The sequence below is a fragment of the Bufo bufo genome, chromosome 8 (assembly GCF_905171765.1).
Source record: "Bufo bufo chromosome 8, aBufBuf1.1, whole genome shotgun sequence".
NCBI lineage: Eukaryota > Metazoa > Chordata > Amphibia > Anura > Bufonidae > Bufo > Bufo bufo.
In genome coordinates, this window is record NC_053396.1 from 188,152,589 (window position 1) to 188,164,764 (window position 12,176).

Sequence of the window (12,176 nt, forward strand, 5' to 3'; positions counted from 1 at the left end):
TACTGGTGGGCACAACTAAACTGCCACACCTTACCTGTTATTACCCTAAAAACAAGAACCACTGTATGGGTGTGTGTTACGGGCTATCCTGCGGTGCAGCACAACAGCTTACAATCTTACCAAGTTCTACAGTATTCCCCCTCCCATAACTGGTCCTGTAGCATGTGCCTGAGTATTCCACCTGAGCAAGAAAATGCCAGCCTGGCTTGAGTTTGTGAGAATTTTATCAGCTTTCAAATGTGAAATGTCCCTTTGAGTTATGGAGTCCTTGAAATGAGCAGTAGTAACACTTGTGGTCTGACACAAACAGAAACCCTAACTAACTACAGGCCTAGTTTCAGTCTCTAGGCGCCAACACTGTGATGAGGTGCGTGCACGATCTTATCGACCCGGGTCTGCTTTGCATCCGCTGGTGACTCTGAACAGAACAAATGTCACTCCAACAAGCATGCAGTACTGCAGTGTTGCTTTGTTCCTCAGCTCTTATCAGCGTTCCTGGCAGCAATCCTCCTTCCTCTGGATAGAATCAGGATCTTGGACATGATCAGATTCACTTAGCTGCAGCTCTGGTCACTGAAGGATGCTCTCACACTTGGATCCCGTCGGATTCTCTGCTCACACAGTTCCTCAGTTTCACTTCCTTCTAAGATGGCTGCTCTCTCCTTCTCTTCTCTCCGGACTCTCTCATTAATATGGAGATATATGTGCAGTCTGTAGCTGTGTTTAGGAAACAGCGGCATTTTGTGGCCAAACAGCAGAATGTCAGTCCAAAACATTTAATTTAATCACACAAACAGTGTTCAGACAAGGAGAGCTGTTTCCCCCTCTCACAGGGGCACAATGGGGATTATTACTGTGAAGGGGGCACAATGGGGATTATTACTGTGGGAGGGGCGCAAAGAGGGCATTACTACTGTGAAAGGGGCACAAAGTGTGCATAACTACTGTGAAGGGGGCACAATGAAGGGATAAGTACTTTAAGATGGCACAATGTGGGCATAACTACTGTTAGGGGGCACGCATTTGTACAAAACTACTGTGAGGGTTGTACAATAAGGGCAATACTACTGTGAGGGGGTACGTTTTTTTAAAGTATTGGGGGGGGGGGGGGTGATGCCACCCCAGGTGCCAAAAAACCTAGGCACACCACTGATGGCACCTAAAATCTTTGTCCGTCGCAGCACTTCATCTTATAAAAATAGGGAGGTGCTACCAACAAGCATAGATATTGTATTGAGATGAATGATCGTAGTAACGGTCATTCTTCCCTGTACATTCTGCATGGAAATGAGCAAGCAACGAACTTGAATTAATGTTCATATGGACGTTTTTCTCCCAATTATTGCTGGCTCTATCGGCCAATGTAAAAGGGTCCTTAGTATAATCTTCCTCCTGGAATCACCATGATGGTCATGCAGCCTGCGGTTTGTGTGTGGCCAGTATAATAGCCGGATTGTCTTCAATGTTTGCTTAAGCTCAGCAAGCTAAGCACATGAAAGCCCCTAGCACCATCAATCTTACACAGCCACTGCCTTTTGTCTCCAGAGCACTGACTAAAAGCTCTAAAATCTATTCTACAGTATGACCATCAGTCATGTATAGAACGGCAGTGACCCTGACAATGGTCACTCTGTTCGAATACCCTGATAGCCATCAGAATGAACTGTATATGTACACTCATAATGGTCATAGATAGGACCATGCCGTAAGTGCAAGCGGGATCTTCCATGATGACTATTGTCAATATGTTACAGTTTAATGCTGATTGTGTATAGATGCGTATGATACATAATACAGTACATTGCATTGTATAATACACTGTAATGCTGATTGTGTATAGATGCGTATGATACATAATACAGTACAATGCATTGTATAATACATTGTAATGCTGAGTGTGTATAGATGTGTATAATACATAATATATTACATTGTACAATACATTATAATGCTGATTATATAGATGTGTATGATACATAACACATTACATTGTATATTACACTATAATGCTGACTGTATATAGATGTGTATGATATATAATACATCACCTTGTATAATACACTATAATGCTGATTGTGTATAGATATTGTGGGGTTTTGCTCTGGTAGACAGGATTAGCGGACGCAGTATAGAGGCAACAACAAGTTCTTTGGATCAAACAGTTCAGTGTTTTATTCACACTTTAGGCAAGTGACAAAAAAAGCAGTCATATTCAAACAAAAAGTCACCTTGTGGTGTTGGTGGTAATTCACACCATGCGGCAATTCTGCCTCAAAGAGTCCTTGCTGACAGCAGCACCAACCTGTTTTCATGCCAAACAGATAGCAAGCCTTCATCCAGACACAAGGCTCCCAGATCCCAACACAGAGACATGGCTTCTGAGCCCAGCTGCCTATTTAGGGACACCCAGGTGCTGCCAAAACCCAGAACGGCATTTAAAATCCGGGCCAGTATTTGACCTTACCTGGCTGTAAATCAGCCCAGCAGCACATGCTGGGAGGAAAATACCTGTTTTCCCAGACCAAACCTCTAACTGTGTCACAATATGTATGATACATAACACATTACATTGTATAATACACTACAGGGAGTGCAGAATTATTAGGCAAGTTGTATTTTTGAGGATTAATTTTATTATTGAACAACAACCATGTTCTCAATGAACCCAAAAAACTCATTAATATCAAAGCTGAATATTTTTGGAAGTAGTTTTTAGTTTGTTTTTAGTTTTAGCTATTTTAGGGGGATATCTGTGTGTGCAGGTGACTATTACTGTGCATAATTATTAGGCAACTTAACAAAAAACAAATATATACCCATTTCAATTATTTATTTTTACTAGTGAAACCAATATAACATCTCAACATTCACAAATATACATTTCTGACATTCAAAAACAAAACAAAAACAAATCAGTGACCAATATAGCCACCTTTCTTTGCAAGGACACTCAAAAGCCTGCCATCCATGGATTCTGTCAGTGTTTTGATCTGTTCACCATCAACATTGCGTGCAGCAGCAACCACAGCCTCCCAGACACTGTTCAGAGAGGTGTACTGTTTTCCCTCCTTGTAAATCTCACATTTGATGATGGACCACAGGTTCTCAATGAGGTTCAGATCAGGTGAACAAGGAGGCCATGTCATTAGATTTTCTTCTTTTATACCCTTTCTTGCCAGCCACGCTGTGGAGTACTTGGACGCGTGTGATGGAGCATTGTCCTGCATGAAAATCATGTTTTTCTTGAAGGATGCAGACTTCTTCCTGTACCACTGCTAGAAGAAGGTGTCTTCCAGAAACTGGCAGTAGGACTGGGAGTTGAGCTTGACTCCATCCTCAACCCGAAAAGGCCCCACAAGCTCATCTTTGATGATACCAGCCCAAACCAGTACTCCACCTCCACCTTGCTGGCGTCTGAGTCGGACTGGAGCTCTCTGCCCTTTACCAATCCAGCCACAGGCCCATCCATCTGGCCCATCAAGACTCACTCTCATTTCATCAGTCCATAAAACCTTAGAAAAATCAGTCTTGAGATATTTCTTGGCCCAGTCTTGACGTTTCAGCTTGTGTGTCTTGTTCAGTGGTGGTCGTCTTTCAGCCTTTCTTACCTTGGCCATGTCTCTGAGTATTGCACACCTTGTGCTTTTGGGCACTCCAGTGATGTTGCAGCTCTGAAATATGGCCAAACTGGTGGCAAGTGGCATCTTGGCAGCTGCACGCTTGACTTTTCTCAGTTCATGGGCAGTTATTTTGCGCCTTGGTTTTTCCACACGCTTCTTGCGACCCTGTTGACTATTTTGAATGAAATGCTTGATTGTTCGATGATCACGCTTCAGAAGCTTTGCAATTTTAAGAGTGCTGCATCCCTCTGCAAGATATCTCACTATTTTTGACTTTTCTGAGCCTGTCAAGTCCTTCTTTTGACCCATTTTGCCAAAGGAAAGGAAGTTGCCTGATAATTATGCACACCTAATATAGGGTGTTGATGTCATTAGACCACACCCCTTCTCATTACAGAGATGCACATCACCTAATATGCTTAATTGGTAGTAGGCTTTCGAGCCTATACAGCTTGGAGTAAGACAACATGCATAAAGAGGATGATGTGGTCAAAATACTCATTTGCCTAATAATTCTGCACTCCCTGTATAATGCTTTTTGTATATAGATGTGTATGATACATAATACATTATATTGTATAATACACATTAATGCCTTTTGTATATAGATGTGTATGATACATAATATGTTACATTGTACAATACAATACAGCATCTGTATCTGTTCTGTCTCTTCTGGTCAGATCGGCAGCTAGCAGCTAGTACAGAGAATTGCATGGAAAGTCATAGACAATTCCAGCGAAGTGTTTGATGAGTGAGTCAGTAGGTCTTTGGCAAGGCACACTCAGCTACCGCATGAGGAAGTTCATTCATCATTCAAAGGAAAAGAAAGATTTCACCAGAGAGAATTATCGGTCAAAAGCTCAGCCTTTCATTACAGCGTTACCCGAGGACAATGACATCTTTATAGATAAGGTCCACAACAAGGTTTTCTACTACTGTGTATGGTTTCAGACAAGTTTTGGGGCACAAGCCATAGATAAGTTCTTTCTCAGCATTCATTAGCAATATTGTGCTAATCAGTATTCAAAGGTCAGTTAACTATAAGGTTGTATGTGCCAGCCTGCAACCTGTGCTAAAACTGCTTTCACACAAAGTAGCAGTCGATACAATTGGTTACTTTTCTTTATAGGGATTGTCAGCCTTGCCCTATCCCTTTAAAGAGGACGCATCACTTCTTCTGACATTAGCAACTACTTGCATTCACCTTGTAATAACCGTTCTGCAGCATGTTATGACTGTGTTGTACCATCATTTTCTTATTCCTTCTAGAAGTTTGTAAAGGGGTATCTCCCAAGAATGAGAACCATCTCACCAGCACCATCTATTAGATGTGGTTCCCTATGAGTCAGGATCCTACTTTCCAACAAGCTGTCATAGTCTCTCATGTGACAGGGGTCAGAAGATCTAAGAGAATGGCTGCACGCGATGTGATCTGACAGCTTCTCTGTTTTTACTTGCTTCTATGTTGTTGCTGGGTATGGCCACACCTCTGGTCTCAGGTGTAGCTTAAGTGGTCATTCCAACTCCTATTTAGTCTGGCCTCACCCATCATGCTATGCGGTTAATAGCTCCTTTTGGATGTTGGAAGTGCTGGTGTTGGTTCTCCTCTGAGTTCCTGCTCGTCCTCATACTTCGGAGTTATGTGTCTTTCCTTTATTTCTTATTGGTTGTTTCCCCTACCTTTTGGTATTAGGCCTGAGGGAGTCTCCTGTTTCTTCAGCTGGGAAGGAACAAATCTTCTCTTGTCCTGACACTATTTCCAGGGCCCTTCAGGGTCAGATAGGGCCCTAGGTTCAAGTGTATGAACATTCCTACATTTAAGGTCTGTTCATACTGATAGTAGTCAGGACTCGGTTTAGGGATTCACTAGGTGATGAACTTTTCCCTTTCCTCAGTTTCCAGGCCTAGTACCTTTTCCCTTCCCTCTTGTGGTTGGTGTAGAGCATCTACCCATACCGCGCCGTGACACAAGCCTTGGGATTTCACAAGAGAATATAGCCAAGCCAGATATCCATCCATAGACAGCTGTTTTGGGGTGCTTGCCCCTCATCAATACGGAGTAGGAGTCTGGCTGGCTTAGTGCGATGCCTTTGGAGTGGCTTAGCATATCAAGGAACTTCCAATAGTTGGCGCTGATGAGATGGCCCTCTTTCTTTGGAGATACCTCTTTACATATTCATATCCCATGGAGCATTGCCAGTAAGTCTCCATACAGGACTGGCCTCTTTGAGGAGATTCTGCACAATGCGTAAGCCAAAATTAAAAGTTTATGAAGGTCCAGATGAATGCTACCAAAGATAAGCCAAGACACATGGTTTGTTTGTAGTCTTTAGCCAAGTAGACACATAGGTCTGCATATCACCTGTATACACATTTTTAAAAACTGTTTTAATAATATCTTCAAAAAGAGCATGGAGTAAAGGCCACTGGACTGAAAGAAGCTGAGATTTTGCCTATGAAATAAGCACACAATCCCAAATTACACAAATCCCATAAATCCCTTTTAGGACATATAACATAGACATCAGGGAAGCATTGGTTTAGTCTTTCGAGCATGCATCTAACCTTATGTTTTTGTTCTCCTAGGCATTCATTTCACAATGGACCCAGCCAACATTACCTCCTCTCTCGGGAAGGACATTGTGCTGCGGTGCACTGTTACAGTCAGTGGGGATGCAGAGGTCCCAGACGTGGAGTGGTTGAGAGATGAAGAACCTTTGGCCTATGCCGATATCAATCAGATCCAGATGCCACAAGATGATGATACATGGTTGGCCATTAGTGAACTTAGGTTAGTGGAATGCTTCAATATTGATCCACATCCATGGTCCAAAAAAATCCCTTCTTATACTTTTTTATCCCATTGTGACTAGCATGGAGACAAACACGTTATAAGATGGGGTCTTAAATTTTTGGGCATTTTTTTTTTTTTGCTGAGAATGCACTGACCAGGTCTCTCTGGAGGAATCTGCATCTTTTGGCCAACCACTTGGGGTGAATTAAAGAGTGAATTGGTTGTCAAAAGTAATTTTTGCGGCTCATCTGTGACATTTTTATAGAGAGTACAGATGTGTAGACAGATGATTATTAGATAGATATATAGATAGATAGACAGAGATATTAGACAGACCCCAGTTCAGAAAAGCAATAGTTAAAATACAAAATTCTATTTCTACCAACATCAGAGCTGTGTTACTGCTAATATCTAAGACCATCCTGTATATAATAGAGAAATGCTGTCACCCCAGGAGGAATGTAGCTCTTGACATGTGTAGCCGGGAGAATTTAATCAATGTAAACATGAATGGTATGATGGTATGAGTCAGATATAGGATGGGCGTAGATTTTATAGAGATCTTACTGTAAGGCAAGAGGTCACATCAGAAAGTGGAAGGAAATGATGTCCCTAAATATCTCTGATAGTCATGGCCCTAGAGTTCTTGTTTATCCCTTCGGTGAACCCATCTTATTAATGCACACATAGCTATGAGTGGTGACGCTGGATTATTTATGTTCTTCCACATTTGTTCTCCTCTGTTGCCCCACTCCACCCCAGATACAGTCACCATAGACTCATCACAATACCAAACACTCCACTAAGTATATAGAATACAGGAGTGTTGGTAGACATGTGATTTTTGCTTGTGCTTAGAGTCCCAGTACATGTGCCTTGGGTGCTCAGTGCTAGCACCACCACTCATGGAATATATGTATACTCCTGAAGTATGTGGATATTTATTGAGTCCTCAGGACACATAGCCTACTACAATTTGTTAACTGTCCTGCATAGTCCTCCCACACACATGAACAGCACTGTTTTTGCATGTAGCAATACCACGCTGGTGGTGCTTCTTTTTCTAAACCTCCATCATAGACTGTGTTTATTTCCATATTATTCATGAGCTGAGCCTCGAGAGATGGTTCATTCGAGACAACACTACCAAGCACATATTTGTGGGCCCCACAAGCCCACTTTCCTCTCTATACATACTACGGGACCTAAACTGGCCATACACATTAGGTTGGTCAAACCTGCTGATTTCAGCAGAACCGGACAACTTTCTATTTTATATGTAAGTCTCCCTACTCTACCCATAGATAGGGAAGATAAAGATCAAGCATGTTGGATTTTAACTGCAGCAGCTTTCTCCCCATATTCCTTCTGAAGTGTGCTTAGCTGAGCCAGCCGGTCTTAGTGGTTGGCCATTTCTTGAAGAACATGTCCACCTGATGCTTAGGGCAGAACCTAAGGGGGCAATACATGGACAAAGGGTTCAAAGAACACCAAATAGTTGCCTTTCAGTTGTCTTCTATTAGATCAATGTAGGCTGAACGCACCAATTTCCACAGGAACAACCAACCATCTAATGTGTATTGGAGGCACCACAGAAGAAACATACCACGGACAGCTATCTAATAATGTCTATGGCCATCCGAAACTTAATGTAACTCCATATTTAATATTGTTTGTACTAAAGTCATGTTCACTTTATGTCCCTTCCCAGCATTCATTCACTACAGTTGTCTGACTCTGGCTTGTATCAATGCGTGGTCGAGGGCGAGGACAAGAAAATCTTTTCAGAGTCAGCGTTTCTGCAACTAGAAGGTAAGCCATGAATTAGTTATTCTCAAAGAATAAGTTAAATGAATCACTGTTTACCTCAAATCGGAGTAAAGTGGTTGTCCACTTAGTTAGAAGACCTGTTGGAAACCTTCAGTTTAGCTTTGGAGGAACCACCACAGGATAAAGGAAGCAATACACAGGGACTGTAGTGGAATTGCATTCAAATCAATGAGCTGTCCCTATAATGAACAGAGATATTGGATACCCCAAGAGACCCTTTTTGCAGGCACTCTCCACTCTGGCTAATAAATGATTGTTCTGAATGGGCAACCCCCATCAATCAACTCAAAATTCCCTTTAAGTGATAAAACTCTGGCTGTCCAAGGTCACCACTAGAGGGAGCTTATGGGTTTACTGCATACTATGCTGGTTCAAGCTTTCCCTATTGGTGGCTGTAGGCTGCCAGAACATTGTAGTTTAAAGGCTAGGGACATCTCCAGGACAATTTTTAATTGCATTTTACTCATTTTGGGCTAACATAATTTTTTCAATTAGTCTTTATTAAAAATGTTCAGCAGTTTTTGTCATACAGGGGTTAAATCTCAGACTTTCACTTTCTGTTCACTCTAAATCTTGTCAGATGACAGCTCATGTGTAGCTCTTATCTCTGATCTCCTGACCTCATAAACACTCAAGCTAAGTTGTTATTAAAGTGATATGAATATGGCTTACATGCCTGTTGGTCAGGTGCTCTACATAAGCATCATCTGAGTAAACAGAAAGTGACAGTCAGCAATAGACTGAAATTTGACCACTGTATCACAAAAACTGCTGACAATTTTTAATAAAAAACAATTGAAAAAAATTAACTTTAGCCCCAAATGAGTAAAATCTGTAAAAATTGTTTTGAAGGTGTCTATAGCCTTAATGCCATATTGACATGTTGTTAAAAGGAGGATAATTACTTTAGGCTTGCCATGCATTTTAGATTGTTGGCCAGGGTCTTCCAGAAGTTCCACCAACTCCGCTCTAATGACTATGGCTAGCTTTAGATGTGAATAGAAAATGGAAGTGTTTCCAAGCAAGCAGTCCTGATCGATTGCCCCATGTCTTCTACTACTTTCCACTGATGTTTGCAATCCGCATTTTTTATAGTTTTCAAGGGCTTACTTCAGCTTTACAGTGAATATTCATTTTCGACCCATTCCACAGCTAAATATTTGTATTAGTCATGTTATTACAATCATGGTTAGAATGAGTCACCCCCATAACTAGAGACATCTGACATAGCTTGTGCCGTGGAGGAGATTTTCTAAGCATTACAAATTTAATTTGCAGGATACATGGGAGCTTGATGATCTTCAGTGTTAGCGCATCACTGAGTACAGGAGTCATACCTTTATATCTTGTTTTGCCCAGGTCTGCCCATCTTCACCGATGAACCAGAGGACATGCATGTCTACCCCAATGTGCAATTTAACCTCAGCTGTGATGCTCAAGGTCCTCCTGGTCCTGTGGTGGTGATATGGTTACAAGATGGTTTACCCCTGAACTCCCTCGTAGATGAACTAGCTTCGACGCCTTCAGTGCTTCAAGTCAAAGGTAAGGGACCTATCTGGGGAATTCGGGAGTGTCTTTAGATCCAGCTCTTGGTAAAGTTTTTGATTTCCTGAGATAAGGTTTTATTGTACTGAACCACACTAGGTATGGCTGCCTAATACAGCTTGTCTAACTTTACCAGTCCCATACAGTTGAACTGAGTGGCACCACTCATGCTCAACCACTGCTCCCTTCATAAATGGTGGGTGGGTACAGAAGCCCAATCAGGGCTGGGACAAGGTCCACCACCAACAGAGGCTGAGCTGTCCAAGTGCGCCCCCCCAGCCATTTAGATATGTATGTTTGTTATTAATCAGACATACACCCCCCCCCCCCCCCCACCCCCGGGCGTTCCTTGTAATTTTACCCCATCCAGAACCAGAACCCTATCAGACGGAAAAGAATATTATCTTTATTTAAGAACTATCTTACTTCACTTCACTTCAGGGCAGACTCTCACGCTCTATCCCTGCTGGGGCCTGGGCTGGGTCGTGACACAGTGCTGTGCTGCTGCCTGCTGCCCGCACTGCTCCTGGTCTCCAGAGGGCGCACATGTGCGTACAGCGCGTCAGGTCATAGTGCGCGCTGTACGCAGCCAGTCAGGCAAGCGACTGAGCAGAGACCAGAGCAGCAGAGCGACCGAGCCAGGAGGCGGGGCGGAGCGGAGAGGGAGCACGTAAGTCAGTGCCAAGTGCTCACTACTCCCTCCGTCCTCCAGCGCGGCCGGCAGGCACGGCAGCAGCAGCGACATGGTCAGTGGCCTGCCTGGCGCCCAGAGGCTGGGGAGCTGGCCTGCGCCCTGAGGCTGGAGCCTCCCCAGCCTCTGTGTCGGCCCGGCCCTGAGCCCAATAGTTGGATCCCCAGTGATCAGATGATAAAGGGATACATCTACATTGTGAAACAACTCCTTTAATCAAATTCAAGCTAAAGTAATGGTGGGCACATCTGCACGTGGTTTGACTTATATAAATGTCTGGATAGAATTTAAAAAAGTCAATAGCCAGAAATAAGGACATCTCCTCCAAGAACCTTGTGATTAGAATTCTGTTTGCTCCAAGATCTGCTGGTTGTGAGCTTAATGTCCTTGAGTTTCCACCTACGCTTGAAGGTTCTTCATCGAGAATCTTGCAGACAACTGTTATTTTTATTTTCTGATATGGAGGTTTTACTCGCTCGTTGAACATATTTCATATGCTACTCACCAAGGCCATTAGGTCAGGCTTCTGGTGGATACTTTCAGTGAGATTTTCCAATATGAAGGATATATTTTGTAACCAAAGTATTAAAAGCAGACATTCTGTACTTATCCCATTTGCTCCTCAGTTTCATTTGTAGAAGTAATTGTAATGCTTGTATGTCAGATGTGCTGAAATATTTTTGACCATTTTCCAGATGATCGCAGATGTCAGGTGCAGACGTTTTCCTTCTGACGCCTGACCATTATTTATTACAGAGTTTTCCAGGCAGTTTCATTTCAGATGTAAACTTTAATCTGTCTCTGAATTTGGCGATCACCCTTTTCTTGCTAGAACAGTCAAAAAAATAAAAAATGTTGGTTCAGATCATCTGAGCTCACATGTTAAAGGAGTATTCCTATCCAAGGACGGGACCCCCCCGACCATCTTACACCTGGAATGGGTGATCAGAGGTGGTCGGTTCTAGGAAACAGTTGAACAGGCTGTTCTATGCTGTTTCTGTAGCTCCCATACACATGAATGAAAGTTACCCACTCGGTTGGTTCATAATTCTGACCATCTCTAGTCACCACATTCAGGCAGGAGGGGGTTAGGAGGGGACCCATTCTTCTATAGGTTCAGGCAGATCCCAGAGGCAAGACCCACATCTATTAGACATTTATGGCATATCCTGTGCCTAAGCCATAAATGGCTAAAATGGCATTGCCTATCCTGAGGGCATTGGGCAGATTCCATGACTTCAGATATTGAGCAAAAGACTGGCAGCCCCATAAACATTTGCACAAAAGATATTCTACATTTTTCAAACCAGCACCTGAGTTATTCAGTAAATTCTATCTGTATAGCTCCACCTGCTGTTTGTTTTTTTCTTATATCTCTGTCCACCTCAGTAACATTTTTGAAGTGGACACACATGCTCAGTTCTATCTTTCAACTGCCACCAACCATATCTACTGTTCAAAGCTGTGAATGTAGCATGGAGAGCTCTTCAGCAGAAAGAGCACGCCCCTGTGCTGTGACAGGGAATGAGATGCAGACAGGCCATGCTCCTGAGCTGCCAGCTTGAAGTAAATCTAGTTGAGCAATTGGAGCAATGAATGAGAGATCTCTGGATCCATGTGAGGTCCAGGGCTGGTTCTAGTTTCGTTAGAAAGAGATTGTCATGTACTATATTATGTCTAATTTATATATTTT

At 42.7% G+C, this 12,176-nt stretch overlaps 1 protein-coding gene across 1 annotated transcript in view; it reads left to right on the plus strand.

Annotated features, from left to right (window-relative positions):
* Positions 1-12,176, plus strand: part of AXL (AXL receptor tyrosine kinase) — a 96,797-nt gene that overhangs the window by 18,348 nt on the left and 66,273 nt on the right. The window contains exons 2-4 of the mRNA XM_040442191.1: positions 6,210-6,414; positions 8,129-8,229; positions 9,607-9,789. Of these exons, the coding sequence (XP_040298125.1) occupies positions 6,210-6,414; positions 8,129-8,229; positions 9,607-9,789 (489 nt within the window). The remainder of the gene's footprint in view (positions 1-6,209; positions 6,415-8,128; positions 8,230-9,606; positions 9,790-12,176) is intronic.